General features: G+C 56.8%; 4 protein-coding genes across 4 annotated transcripts; 3 read left to right on the top strand and 1 right to left on the bottom strand.

Moving 5' to 3' along the window:
- Positions 1 to 1,368: 1,368 nt before the first annotated feature.
- Positions 1,369 to 2,896, top strand: N657DRAFT_647895 (uncharacterized protein). Its single transcript, XM_062793412.1, has 2 exons — positions 1,369 to 1,716; positions 1,880 to 2,896. The coding sequence occupies exons 1-2, from the start codon at positions 1,695 to 1,697 to the stop codon at positions 2,614 to 2,616; spliced, it is 759 nt and encodes a 252-aa protein (XP_062645473.1). The 5' UTR covers positions 1,369 to 1,694; the 3' UTR covers positions 2,617 to 2,896.
- Positions 2,897 to 4,518: 1,622 nt separating this feature from the next.
- N657DRAFT_577508 (DUF221-domain-containing protein) lies at positions 4,519 to 7,817 on the top strand (the record flags this gene model as incomplete). The annotated part of the gene is made up of 3 exons (XM_062789256.1): positions 4,519 to 4,608; positions 4,673 to 5,218; positions 5,277 to 7,817. The coding sequence occupies 3 exons, from the start codon at positions 4,519 to 4,521 to the stop codon at positions 7,815 to 7,817; spliced, it is 3,177 nt and encodes a 1,058-aa protein (XP_062645472.1).
- A 652-nt stretch (positions 7,818 to 8,469) lies between these two features.
- N657DRAFT_692209 (translation machinery associated TMA7) lies at positions 8,470 to 9,547 on the bottom strand. Its single transcript, XM_062797152.1, has 6 exons — positions 9,389 to 9,547; positions 9,298 to 9,320; positions 9,152 to 9,218; positions 9,011 to 9,063; positions 8,921 to 8,935; positions 8,470 to 8,861 (listed from the first exon to the last, which is right to left on the bottom strand). Exons 1-6 carry the CDS (start codon positions 9,408 to 9,410, stop codon positions 8,835 to 8,837), a joined length of 207 nt encoding a protein of 68 aa, XP_062645471.1. The 5' UTR covers positions 9,411 to 9,547; the 3' UTR covers positions 8,470 to 8,834.
- A 331-nt stretch (positions 9,548 to 9,878) lies between these two features.
- On the top strand, positions 9,879 to 13,258 carry N657DRAFT_115592 (kinase-like protein). The gene is made up of 5 exons (XM_062785797.1): positions 9,879 to 10,682; positions 10,735 to 10,985; positions 11,039 to 11,937; positions 11,993 to 12,361; positions 12,810 to 13,258. The coding sequence occupies exons 1-5, from the start codon at positions 9,967 to 9,969 to the stop codon at positions 13,044 to 13,046; spliced, it is 2,472 nt and encodes an 823-aa protein (XP_062645470.1). The 5' UTR covers positions 9,879 to 9,966; the 3' UTR covers positions 13,047 to 13,258.

Below are 13,258 nucleotides of genomic sequence, written 5' to 3'. Positions count from 1 at the left end.
CACTGCTTCGAAGGGTTGAGCCTCTGAGATGATGTGATATCGTGATATGGCACTGATAAGATGCGACCGGGTGGCGATGGGGCTCGGTATGGGCGTCATCCTCAGAGTCTTGGGAAGGCTTGGAGATGGTTGGTCATTGTCAAGATGCTGCGCGGGGCCCTCTGATAGGGCGAGTCTGGCCTTCAGGAATGTGCCGCGAGGTCATGATGCTTGGCGCCGAGCCTCGGCACGCCTAGCCTTCCTTGGAGTCGATGCTTGGCGCCGCCGGTTCTTGTCTGCGGGAGGCGGGACTCGGTCGGCGGGCCCACGCCGTCGGTCTCGGCTTTCCCTCGTTCCTCGGGGGTTCGTGCCGCTATACCCGGGGCTACGGCCTTCCTGAAGCACGTGAACAGACTGCGTATGGAAGGCCGCCTTGGCTGCAGGCTCGGCGGCCGTGGTGTGCGGATGGTGGGATTCGAATGGTTTCTATCAGTATCGCCCAGGCTTTTGTGTCGAGTTCGTTGATGACACATCTACCTTAACCCGACTCCAGTACATTGTGCTCGAGCGCCCTTGGTGGCTGATCGGATCGGCGATTTCGAAGTCCCGACGAATACCCTGGCGTCAGGCACGCAACAGCGGAGCTTTCAATCGGTTCAACCTATTGTCGCCGATCAGTTGTCCGCATCCGAATTTTTGACTTGCAGATACCCTGAGACCAAGGTGCCCAATCGCTTGTTGGGGGCAGGCACATTAGTAACAAACGCGGTTCATATAAATCGCGCCATCCGTCAGGTGCTCTAGGTGATGGTTCGAGCCAGAAGCTCGCTCTCTCAACAATGTATCGAAGGTCCGTGGCGTAGCGCCTTCCTGAGCGCGGAAAGCTGGGTAAATCGGCGGGGTAGCGGGGCCGGGTACGGTACTCCGGGCAGTTGACGAACCGGATCTCACCGGCACCTCGACCCTGTTGACGATGCAGGACAGGTTCACACGCAGAGCATTTGGCAATTGAGCGACAAGAATGAAGCGGAATCGCTTATCTGGCTGGCTCCAGAATGGAAACGTACCTATTGGTCGGAAAGATCATCCCAGCGATGATTTAAAGTCGATTTGGGGCTTGGAGAGCCACGACTAAAAAAAAAGTGTCACCAGTGCGTGCTGAAGAGATGGAAGAGAGATGGCGCTGCTACCGTCGCCAAGTTTCGCATCACATTCACGCCGCGTAGAACGGCGAGAACACACAAGCTGTGTTCGGGGATGGTGTATGCCGTGCCCGGCTAAGGTCTGCAGCCCAAACCCTCACTTCGGGGTACAATACCTATCTTACGACGCTCCATGATGGACCCTAGAAAATAGAAGATTCCATACCGGTAAGTTCTCAGGTTCCGGCGGGGTCGTGATTTGTCAATGGGACTGCTGAGGTCCGAGTCTGCTCTGAGCGTACCGTGTGTGATGTGCCGCTGCTACTGTTTAGGGGCTTCCTGTGCTTCGCACCACCCCCTCTGCGATTTCTCCCGCTTTCTGTTTCCTTCAGTTGCATCCCTCCATCTAGCTACTATCAATTCGCCAGCCGCAGACCGTCGACTTTCCCTTCATTGACCTCCGCTGATCGCGCCATCACAGTTCCAACGCTCAACCCAGAGCTACGGTATCTTACGCTTCTGCCCCGCTTAGCCAAGCGCGCAACTAGCCCCTACGTCATAACCGTGTTCGCCATGTCGACCGACTTAGAAAAAGGTAGGATACCATTTCGGCGACAAGAGAAAGCAGCAACGCCTTTTCCCCTTGGCTTCAATTCGCGCAGTATCAACCCGCGGAATCGCGCTTCTACAGAGTACTTTGTATTACCGATTTGCACTTCACATTCAATGCTGACCTCAGGTTGTTGCGCAATGGACAGTTCCCCAGCAGGAGCCCGCTAGCGCGCCCGTCGCCGCGGCTACCAGCGTCGCCGAAATTCCGGCGCCCGATCGCCCTCAGAAGACGGAGGACAGTGCGGCAGGGGTCGCGGCCGAATCCGGCCCGGCTCCCACAGCGAACGACGGTGCTGAAGGAGGAGCGCAGGAAGAGCCCAAGCCGGCGTCCGTGGAAGCCGCCGAGCCAGCAACGGTGGCCACTGCGCCTCAAGCATCCGAGCCCAAGGAGACGAACGGCGCCGCCAAAGAACCCGTTACCGAGAAACCGGCGGAGATCGAACCCGAGGCCTCAAAGCCGGCAGAAATCGCGACTGCAACCGGCGCCAATGGCGAGTCCAAATCCTCCGCCGCAGAGGACAAGGACACCGAGATGAAGGAGCTCCCCGCCCCGTCATCCGCGGAGGAAACGACCAACGATAACAACAAGCGCAAGGCCGAAGAGGTTCTCGAATCCGACGCCAATGCCGCGGCTGACGACGTCGCTGGGGCTAAGAAGGCCAGGACAGTTGCCGTTTCGGACGAGACCACTGAGACCGAGGTCGCCGGAACCCCGGCAGCGGAGACGAATGGGGGCGAGACAGAGAAAGCCCCACCCACACACGCCAAGAAGGATGGCCGGCCGAGGAAGCAGTCCGGCAGGGCGGCTGCTGCGGCCGCGGCTGGTGCGCCGGTCGGGAGGACCCTGCGGAAGACTCGGAGTCAAGGGCCTCCGGAGGTTTAATGGTAAGGATGCGAACGATACAGTGAATGGTGAAGTTTGTGTGTCGATTTTTTTTTCCTTTCCGGCTCTGGGATGAGGGATGGTTGGTTGGCTTAGAATCGGCGGGATAGTGATGCTTTCTGTGTTTTCGCCTTGTTCCTGTCTGCGCTGCTGATTCGTCGTTGTTACTGTCAGATTCTGGATTGATCCAAATGAGACTTTGTATACTGGCTTTACGAGAAAAGCCGTTTATGTTAGTTGACATGGCGTTCAAGATCAAGTCTTCAAACTAAGGTACTGCTTGTGAAACTTCCTGCCGCATGTCACTTGTTTCTTGAGTCTTGGACCAGGGTTGAGAATCACCTGCTCCTCAGTTCCAAGCAATGTATTGGTGGCCTGCATGAGCCACCAGGGTTCAACTGCATCACGGCGACACGGATGGGCGAACTACTTTTCTGCATCACGGCGACACGGATGGGCGAACTACTTTTCAGCAAACCGTCAAGTCAAAGGTTAACGATGGGGACTTTCCCCTGCGGAGGTGTTGAGCCTTTCGTCGGTCTTGGTCTCATGCACTACAGATGGTCTGTGGAGGAATCGGCACGAGAATATGGTCCCAGATCAAACGCCCGATGTGGCAAAGTTCCAGATCCGAAGCTGCGGGCCGGGTGCGTCAGCCACGGGCAGAATGTCCAATCCTAGCAAAGAAGAAACTTTATGCGTCGAAATTCGCGAGTAGAGAATACCTGTAGGTAAGGAACTCGAGATACCTTGGGTTCGATACAGATTCATAGATACAGAACGACATATAATTGGTATAAAAACATGACTACAGGCAGTGTTTGGTGTCCAAAGCACTGGACAGGCCAACTCCGCTGCCTCGTGGCACCTGCCTTCTCCCCTGATCTTTTTGGTAGGCCTCCGGTCTCTCGTATTAAAGTCGGCTGCCCCACAACTCCGGCCGAGAAGGGTCGTGTGCATCATCGAACCGGGGACTCGGGTTCGCCGGTGCCAAGTGGCAGTGCTAAGATAGAACCCTGGAATCATTGGATGGCTTTTATCATCTGATGATATCAGTATCTGTATTCAGGGGAAGATGCTCCAAATGCAATGTCAAAGTCGTCAATAAGTGATTTATTTTCATGCTAAGGTACTGGCGTCTCTATGCGCGGCTGGAAAAGCCAACGAGCAAGAAAAGCATCTGAAAATCTGGGAGAAGACAAATTTCCATTTGAGGCTCGCTTGAGTCGACCGTTTTCTTGGCACCAGCTTGCAGGACAGCGGGACCCTGCACCCTTCCAGAACTCGTGGCCTGGCATCACCCTAGGACTTCCAGGCTTTTTTACCAAAGACAACATTTCACCCGAACCTACAACGGCCTAGTCAGGGCCTGGCGTACGAGACTTCGACCACCGCTCGTTACCCGTCGATTTCTCCCAACACTCGTTCTCGACAACTGACTCTCGCTTCTCGCCCGCTCTGCGACAACCCTGCCCGCCCATTGTCGATCTCGAAACAGCACCGGATTCCCGAGTAGAACACCATCTGCGGCCTTGGCGCTGATCTTCTGCCCGTACATACAATACGTCACTGTTTCCCATTTTCGAGCATCACGTCGACACGGACTGACGATACCGATCCACAAGCCCTCCATCGTGTCTTGTGCTGAAGGAAGAGGAAGGCCCTCGATCGTACCAAAGACAGTACCGTGGCTTTGACACTCGTCGCCTTAAGAGAGGTGCGAGCCTCACCACTACTATCTTATCGTACGAACACCGCGCCAGTTGCAACTACGACCACGGAGAACACGATTTAGCTTGGTCGATACGATCCTCTGGTTGTACGTGGGCCAGCTTCGAGCCTTTGGTCAGCATCTAGCTTTAATGCCCTCTGTAAACATCGGATTTTGAACTCGGAGACAGCATGGACGCACCATGGCACCTCCTCCCCAGGGGGGAGAAAGACCCTGGCAAAGCCTTGTTGGAGCTCTTGGCAAACCCCTTCGCCTCTCAGGTAAGCCAGTCCCTTGTCTGCTTGGTGGCCGCTACCGTCTCTTCTAACCGGCCGGCCGCCTTAGTTACAACAAAACTCCATTTGGGCCGCGTTGGCCTCCTCCCTAGGTATCACAGCCGCCATTGCCGTCTGCTTCTCTTTCCTTCGCCCATACAATAGCGTTGTATATGCGCCGAAGCTCAAGCATGCCGACGAGAAACATGCCCCCCCGCCCCTGGGGAAGGGAATCTTCGCCTGGATCTTCCCGCTGTGGTCGACTTCGGAGCAGGATCTGGTCAACTTGGTGGGCTTGGACGCTGCCCTGTTCATGCGCTTCACCAGGATGTGCCGCAACATCTTTCTCGTTCTCGCCGTGCTCGGTTGCGCCATCATAATACCCATCAACTACACCAACTATGTCACTATTGGGGATGGCGACCAATGGGTGCTGATGGTCACGCCAAAGAATGTCTGGGGTTCTCCGCAATGGGCTACCGTGGTGTTCGCTTGGCTGTTGGCCATTGTCGTGTGCGGCTTTCTATGGTGGAACTATAGGAAAGTTCTGCAGTTGAGACGCCAGTACATGAAGAGCGAGGAGTACCAACAAAGTCTCCACGCCCGCACCTTGATGGTACACCTTCGCCGCTTCCTCACAATTCCGCAAAATTGAGCTAACCCGATACTACTAGCTGTATGATATTCCCAAGAACCTTCGCTCCGACGAGGGCATTGCCCGGATCGTGGATACCGTCGCCCCAAACTCGTCCTTCTCCAGAACCGCCGTTGCCCGCGACGTCAAGGTGCTTCCCGACTTCATCCAGCAGCATGAGAAGGCGGTCCGAAAATTGGAAAAGGTACTGGCCATCTATCTGAAGGATCCGAATAATCTCCCGGCCGAAAGGCCCAAGTGCTCTCCATCCAAGAAAGACCCTTCGTACGGGACCTACCCGAAAGGCCACAAAGTGGATGCCATCGAGTACCTCACGCAGCGCATCAAGCTGCTGGAGTTGGAAATCAAAGAGGTCCGCCAACGTATCGATAAGAGGGGTTCTATGCCCTACGGATTCTCGTCTTACGCAGACATCGCTGAGGCGCATGCCATCGCCTTCGCCTGCCGCAAGAAGAAGCCGCACGGGGCGACCATCAAGCTCGCCCCCAGGCCAAATGATATCATCTGGGACAACATGCCGCTCAGTCCATCAACCCGGAAGACGAGGAGGCTGTGGATCAACTTCTGGATCACGGTTCTCACTCTCCTGTGGATCGCACCCAACGCCATGATTGCCATCTTTCTGGTCAACTTGGGCAACCTGGGCAATGTGTGGCCCGCCTTCCAGCAATCGCTCATAGCGAACGCGGGGATATGGTCCGTCGTCCAGGGTATTGCTTCCCCGGCGCTCATGTCGCTTGTCTATCTCGTCCTTCCCATCATTTTCCGGCGCTTGTCCATCAGGGCAGGCGACCAGACAAAAACAGGGCGCGAGCGTCACGTCGTGGCAAAGCTCTATGCCTTCTTCGTCTTCAACAACCTCGTCGTCTTCTCCATATTTAGTGCCTTGTGGAGTTTTACATCGAATGTTATCCAGCAGACGAGCATGGGCGTGGATGCTTGGACCGCTATTTTGAAGGAGAATATTGGCGAGACCCTGTTCCAGGCTCTTTGCGGACTGTCCCCGTTCTGGGTCACTTGGCTCCTCCAAAGACAACTGGGCGCGGCCGTCGACCTGGCTCAGCTCTGGACGCTCCTCAGCAGCTTCATCATGCGCAAGTTCTCGAGCCCGACACCACGGGAGCTGATTGAGCTCACTGCGCCGCCACCTTTCGACTATGCGAGCTACTACAACTATTTCCTGTACTATTCAACGGTCGCTCTTTGTTTCGGCGCTCTGCAGCCGCTTGTCCTGCCGGCCGCGGCTCTGTACTTTTGCATCGACGTTGGGCTGAAGAAGTACCTGCTGCTCTACGTCTTTGTCACCAAGACAGAGAGTGGCGGCATGTTCTGGCGCGTCTTGTTTAACCGCTTCCTTTTTGGCACTATCCTCTCTCAGCTCGCCGTCTTTATGATCGTCTGGGTACGGGGCGACGGCACTCATATTCATGCCTACGCCGTCGCGCCTCTCCCGTTCCTGATGATCGGCTTTAAGATCTTCTGCGCGCGCTCCTTTGACTACAAGATTCATTACTACACCACGAGGTATTCGGCGCAGCAGCAAGCCGAGTCAGGCATGGACGTGAAGGAGCAGAGTCTGCGCAATGACCGGCTCGCCGCTCGTTTTGGCCACCCTGCTCTTTACAAGCCCCTCATCACGCCCATGGTGCATGCCAAGGCGCAGAACTTGCTCGCTAGCGTGTATAGCGGGCGGTTAAGTGACGGTCGGGATGCCGGCTTCGACGATTCCCAGACCGTCAGCGGATACAGCGATACCTACGCCCTCGACAACATGGCGGCCGGCAAGGCTGGCAAAACCTCGCCTGCAATGCCCGGGTTTGAAGTCGTGCCCGAGTCCCGCCTCGATTTCGAATTCTACAAGAACCGCGACGAATTTGCCGCGGACCACGGCGGCGGCGAGCTATTTGGGCGGCCCTCGGATATGATTCGGCCCGGCACGCCAGGCACGATTGGCAGCTCCGAGGCTACCTCCCGACCGGGTACGCCCGTGGGTGGGATGGGTTTCGGTGGCCGAGGCGGAAACCTGCGTACATACACGGACTCTAGCGTCTTCTCGGCTTACCCTTCACAGCCCCAGCCATATCCAGGCCAGGTGGCCCTATCCGAACTCGCCGCTCGCACCCGAAGCCCAATGCCCCTGTACACCCACGGCAACGACAGCGGCGCAAACCTCGTCGCGAGCGCGGCTCCCATGCCGGTTGCCACCCCGGCGTACCCGCCGACGCTTAGCACGTACGGAGCCAGAGACAGAGACCCCAGGTTCGAGCCGAGCGCGACCATGGGCGGCAGCGCCTCCTCCCGGCACCACGCCGCGACTTCCGCGCTGCCGGGGAGCAGCCGCGCCCCGGGAATGCTGGGCGGTGGGCCGTATGGTTATGGTGGGCTGCCGCAGACGGATGATCTGGACCTCGTGCAGTCGCCTCCGTTGGGGACGGTGCAGGATCCAGCGCAGTATGATTACTTTAGGGGAGGCAGTGGGAGTAGAGGGGCCGGTGCTGGGACGCCAGGGGCGGCGACAAGGGGTGCTGGTGGGGGAAGCCGTATTTGGGATGGGAATTAGATGCTGTCCGGGTTGATGGGCCATGAAGGTCAGGACAGGGGCGAGCTGGAGAGGAGGATTTGTACATACGATGAGGATGAGGCGACGGGGACAAAGTGGCGGAGGCCTTGTTCGGTGAGAGGAAGCGCAGCGAAGCGAAGCAGTCTGAGGTGTATTTGATCTTACACACTTCTACATGGAGGGATGGCATTGTTTCGGCGTTGGTGGCGGGCTGGTTGGGTAGGTTGTTTGTTTGCATACGCCGCATCGTTGTTCGACATTATGGGACTGGCTGGCTCATGAGCATTTCTGATAGAAAACATTTGTAGAGGGTATATGGTGGTAATATGCTTGTGGATGGGCTTTTAGCTCGCCATGGTGCCCAACACATATACAATTTGTTTATGTTCCATATCATTTCTTGGGAACAAAAACCTTCCACGTTGTATTGCCATCCTGGAGGCTTCTGCTCCAGACGAGGCGTTGTGGTCCGGTTGACCATGGTGGCTACTGCCCCTGGATCTGTAAGGTCTGGGCCAGCACTCGACCCTGCCATAAAAACCGGTCCATCCCAACTCCTGCCCACAAACACTGACGCACCTTTCCAGGACATCGCCCGTTCCCCTTCTTTTTCCCTTCCACCCCCCTTCCCCATCCCGTTTTCCCTCTTTCACCCCGCCCCTCTTTCCTTTCTCTCTTTTCGTCCCCTTATTCCCCTGCTCTAGCTTCCATTTTCCCTTTTTCTGTCCCCGTCCGTAGAAGCAAATCCAATATTATGGACCCAGGTCTTTTTCGAGCCTCGATCCGAAGCATGTCCAATCTTCTGCGCTCACGAGAAGTGTAAGTAAGGAAAATGGTTGTGAAGAACGTGGCTCATATTCTCGTCAGAGACCGTGCCTGAGGAGTTATGCCATTCCTGAGCCCAGGTTGCCGCTCTGGCGCCGTTTTGCGCCCCAAAGTACACAAAAACCGCGATGTTCCTCCCCCCAGCCAAGAAAACCCGCAACGCAATGCAACGCCCGTCCTCGGTCTTGAAGTTTATTTCTTGCCCGACTTCTTGATGCCCTTCGCCCTTGTGTTAGCGCGTCCCTGTATGTCGTAAAGACTGGACCAGTTTGCCGTACCTGGGTACCGGTATTCTGGACGCAAGAGAGTCGGTCAGCGTCACGTCATGGTTCGGTATTGATTTTTTCGAACCAAGGACATGGACTCACCAGAGGGCCCTTGCCGGCGGCCTTCGCCGCGAGATCCTTCCTCGCCTTTTCTTCTGTATACGTAATGGAAGACTACTGTCAGTTGCCCGTGTCGGGGTAGCAAAGAGGAGGGGTTATGGGTATTCGGCCGGGGTTCCGTACCGGCGCGCTTCTTCTCGAGGAAGGCCTTGTCGTCGTCGTCGAGCTCCTTGGGACCCTTCTTTGGTGCCTGTGATGTGGTGTTGGTCCATGGTTCAGATATGGCCCTACCGGCCCGGTTCCGGGGAAGCCGTTGACGTTGTGCGCACCTTGAGGGGCTTGGCCTTACCGCCTGTTTGCCGGTGATGTTAGTGAGGGGTACAATACAACAGCAGGGTATGCGATGAAGAGTGAACTTGCCGTCTCTGCTTTGACCACCCATTGTGCTCTGAGCTTGGAAAAAGATAGTGGGGACAGGTTTTTCAAGAAGTGTTCCTCTCACAAGCGACGCACCTTTGTGAAAAGTATGGCAGCGAAGATGGGCGCTTGTCACAGATTCCTCGAGGAAGGAACTTGAAGGGCTTCCGAGGTCCAGGGTCCAGAACAGATTTGGGCGGTGGACCGGATAAATGCCGGGTCGCGCGCCAGCGACTGCCGAACATCAGAGAATCACTTGGCGCGTCAGGCACTCACGCCCAAGGCATTCCGGAATATTACCTTCCCTTATCGACACATCGCACCAGAACTATTTATCACCAGGTTATCAGCATCCAATACGGTCCAAGCTGATTTGGGCTGTCTCATCGGCTCAACGGCTTTGAGATCGGGATTCGACCGGTCGGGTTCAACTCTCGCATCTTATTCTGCAGCAGAATTCCTGCTGACACCGCTGGCGCCATCCAAAACAGGGAGCGCGCATTGACCGCAACGCATATCTGGGGTTCCTGGCAAGGGGGAGCATTCCAGCAAACTGACGAGTACATTCGGCGGTCGGTACAATGGCGTCTGCAGCGCTCAGCTCGGATGAAGGGGAAATCGTAGAGGCAACTCCCCTGCCTCGCTCTGAACAAAACGGTGATGTTGACCGGGCCGGCAGACATCGAGGCAGATTCCCATCGCGGACTCCTGACACCGACTTGCCATCGAGGGACTCAGTCGACGGGCCTCGCCGACGCAGCCGCTCGCCCCGCGGGTGGAAGAGGCCCCGTGACGACCCCCGCGACCGACGGGACACGCGCCAGTTCCGTGTCCACTACGAGAGCACCCCTCGAGATGATCGCCGCCACTACCGCGATCTAGACCGCCCTTCCTCGCGCGGTTCGGACCGCTACGACGACCGTTCGAATGGCCACTACGGCAGCCGAGACTCAGCCGCCGCGCGGCCCAGGAATTACCGTGCTGACGGCGGCTATGACCGCAGCTACGACCGTGACCGCAGAAACGATGGCTACCCCGACAAGCGGGCTCGGACCCATAGCCGGTCGCCCCGGGGCAGAGGCGACAGAGGAAGGCGAGACGGCGGTCGCTACGGGGCAGACTTGAGACCCGGCGAAGACATGTATAGTGCCCAAGCTGAGAGACGCCCACAGGATGGCTCCATATCCAAGCGGGCTACTCCGGTGGAGACGCATGGTACTTCTGAGCGAGATGCTGAAACTAATAAAGGTGCAACGGTGGACCGAGGGCTCAGGAATCTTAGCATTTCGCAGACCAGGTAATGCGCCGTAACGACCGGTTGTCGTCGCATGCTAATGATAATTTCGCAGAGCACCTGCCCAGGATCCCGAGCCTGACATGGACTGGGATCCAGATACGGCCATGGACGAAGAGGTTGCTGTTCAAGCCGAGATTGAGCGTCGTCGGCGTGCAAGAGAAGCAGCTCTCATTCGAAGCATTGGCGCAGCAAACCCCGCGGTTCAAGCCGCCCAGGCTGGCGATAGGCCCGCATCCACGCCGGCTTCTACTCGTCCCAGCACGCCGGGAACCCAGAGAGTAGAGGGTGCGACTCCATTGTCCAGTAAGAAGTCCCCTTCATCCCTTCCCGTACAAACTCACCGCTAACCATGGCAGATGGCCCTTCGTCCCCTGGCTTGTCGCCTGGCAGAGTCCAAGAAGCCCTCTCTCCTGGAGTGTTCAATTTTTCTGATGACCAGGCACTTATCAATGATCACCGCGAGACGAAAGCCCTTGACGAGGACGGGCCCTCCGCAGCTGACTATGACCCCATCGCCGACATGAAAGAAGATGAACGTCGCGATGAGATGCGTCACGGAAACGTAGGTCTGCATGGCGAGCCACGCCGCGCTTCCGTGGTCGAGCCGGTGGTGTCCACCGTCCCAGTGACGGAGTCCGAGGGTGCCAAGAAAGGCGAAGACGAAGACGGAGACGACTTCGACATGTTCGCCGAAGACTTCGCCGACAAGTTCGCCGGCCCTGCCATCAGCAAACCGGACGCCACCCAAGAAGCCCGGGCACCGCAGCCTGGCGGAGGCGGTGGCATCTTGGAGGGAGACGACAAGGAGGGTTACTACAAGATCAGGCCTGGAGAGTTGTTGGACGGACGCTACCAGGTCTCGACAACCTTGGGCCGCGGTATGTTCTCGGGTGTGGCCCGGGCCATTGACGTTGCAACCAAGAGACCTGTGGCCATCAAAATCATGCGTAACAACGACGCGCTGCGCAAAGGAGGCTTCACCGAGATTGCCATTTTGGAAAAGCTCAATGCAGCTGACCCCGACGACAAGAAACACATTGTCAGGTTCGAGCGGTCATTCGAGTATAAGGGGCATCTTTGCATGGCCTTTGAGAACCTCAGCATGAACCTCCGCGAGGTCCTCAAGAAGTTCGGCAACAATGTGGGCATCAACCTGAATGCGACTCGAGCGTATGCATACCAGATTTTCCTGGCGTTGGGCCACATGCGCAAGTGCAGCATCATACACGCGGATTTGAAGCCCGACAATATCCTGGTAGGCCGAGGCCCTTCTTCCTCAGGGCAAACGAACGGGGCCTAACAGTTCGCAGGTGAATGAAGCCCGAAACCTGCTCAAGATCTGTGATCTGGGCACGGCAATCGATCGGTCTGATGCCGCCACGGCTGCGACTGAGCCCATGCCGTACCTCGTCAGCAGATTCTACCGCGCGCCGGAGATTATCCTGGGCGTCCCGTTCGACTATGCCGTCGACATGTGGTCGATCGGCTGCACGCTGTACGAGCTGTACACCGGCAAGATTCTGTTCACGGGCGAGAACAACAACCAGATGCTGAAAAACATCATGGAGATTCGGGGCAAATTGAGCGCCAAGCTGTACCGGCGCGGCGAGCTTGCCCACAACCATTTCGACGAGCTAGGCAACTTCATCAGCGTGGAGAGAGACAAAGTTACTGGCAAGGTGAGTTTAAGCTTCCTCGTTAATTCATTCGTGTTTTGCGTTGGCAGTTACGAACCTCTCAACGTCACCCCTTGAATCACCTCTGTTTCTATTATTTTGCCGGACGTTTGGATTCCCGCCTATTTTCAAGCCGGACGGCTGGCAGGGTGTGATTCCGGTGCCGTAGCCGCCCGGGATCAACATGGAATCCCACCCCTCTTCCCGCGGTTGGCGGTCATCAATCTGCCGCCTTCCAATGCATCCGCCACCTCTAGCTCTGCGACTTGGTCTCCAACATGCGCCGGAAAGAGACTCGATATGCACGCAACGCTGCAACGGCCGTACGCCGGTTGCCAGAACATTCCGCTCCTATTCCTGTTCTGCCAGTGGCGCGCCATTGAACACCTTTTCTGCGCATACCAACATTGACGGACCAAACGGCTAACCTGTTACCTTCTTTGACTCATAGACAACCGTCCGGACGCTGGCCACAGTCAAGCCGACGCGAGATTTGCGGACCCGTCTTCTCGCCGCGTCGGCCGGCATGAGCGATGCTGAGAGCAGAGAGCTCAACCACTTTGTTGACTTGCTCGAGCGGTGCCTGATGCTTAACCCGGATAAACGGCTCACGCCTGCCGAGGCGCTGCGGCATCCCTTTTTTACTCATCGGGTGAATTTTGGGCATGGGCATGGACATGGGCGATAGTTCGGGGGGGACTTGTTGCGGTTCTGAGTCCACTATCCGTACGGAATACTATTTGGTAGAAGCAAAGTTGTCTTGAGGCGGGCAATAAGTGATGTGGGTTTTGCCTCGGTAGATGTGGTTTGCGGTAGTGCGGGCTGCGAGGCGCATGAGGATTACTTGGGGCATGACGGATTTGGGTTTTCGCGTGTTGCCCGGCCCGCTTTTGGGATGGA

This window comes from Parathielavia appendiculata, assembly GCF_033297405.1.
Source record: "Parathielavia appendiculata strain CBS 731.68 unplaced genomic scaffold N657scaffold_11, whole genome shotgun sequence".
Taxonomy (NCBI): domain Eukaryota; kingdom Fungi; phylum Ascomycota; class Sordariomycetes; order Sordariales; family Chaetomiaceae; genus Parathielavia; species Parathielavia appendiculata.
Note: the sequence above shows the minus strand (reverse complement) of the source record. Positions and strands in the feature narration are given on the sequence as shown.

Excerpts from the sequence above, each read along its gene's own strand:
- N657DRAFT_115592 (XM_062785797.1), top strand. The coding sequence starts at position 9,967 with ATGGCGTCTGCAGCGCTCAGCTCGGATGAAGGGGAAATCGTAGAGGCA. Across the intron at positions 10,683-10,734 it reads CTTAGCATTTCGCAGACCAG|AGCACCTGCCCAGGATCCCG; the intron begins GTAATGCGCCGT and ends ATAATTTCGCAG. Across the intron at positions 12,362-12,809 it reads GAGACAAAGTTACTGGCAAG|ACAACCGTCCGGACGCTGGC; the intron begins GTGAGTTTAAGC and ends TTTGACTCATAG.
- N657DRAFT_692209 (XM_062797152.1), bottom strand. The coding sequence starts at position 9,410 with ATGGGTGGTCAAAGCAGAGACG. Across the intron at positions 9,321-9,388 it reads GGGTGGTCAAAGCAGAGACG|GCGGTAAGGCCAAGCCCCTC; the intron begins GCAAGTTCACTC and ends ACCGGCAAACAG. Across the intron at positions 9,064-9,151 it reads CCTCGAGAAGAAGCGCGCCG|AAGAAAAGGCGAGGAAGGAT; the intron begins GTACGGAACCCC and ends TTACGTATACAG.
- N657DRAFT_647895 (XM_062793412.1), top strand. The coding sequence starts at position 1,695 with ATGTCGACCGACTTAGAAAAAG. Across the intron at positions 1,717-1,879 it reads GTCGACCGACTTAGAAAAAG|TTCCCCAGCAGGAGCCCGCT; the intron begins GTAGGATACCAT and ends CGCAATGGACAG.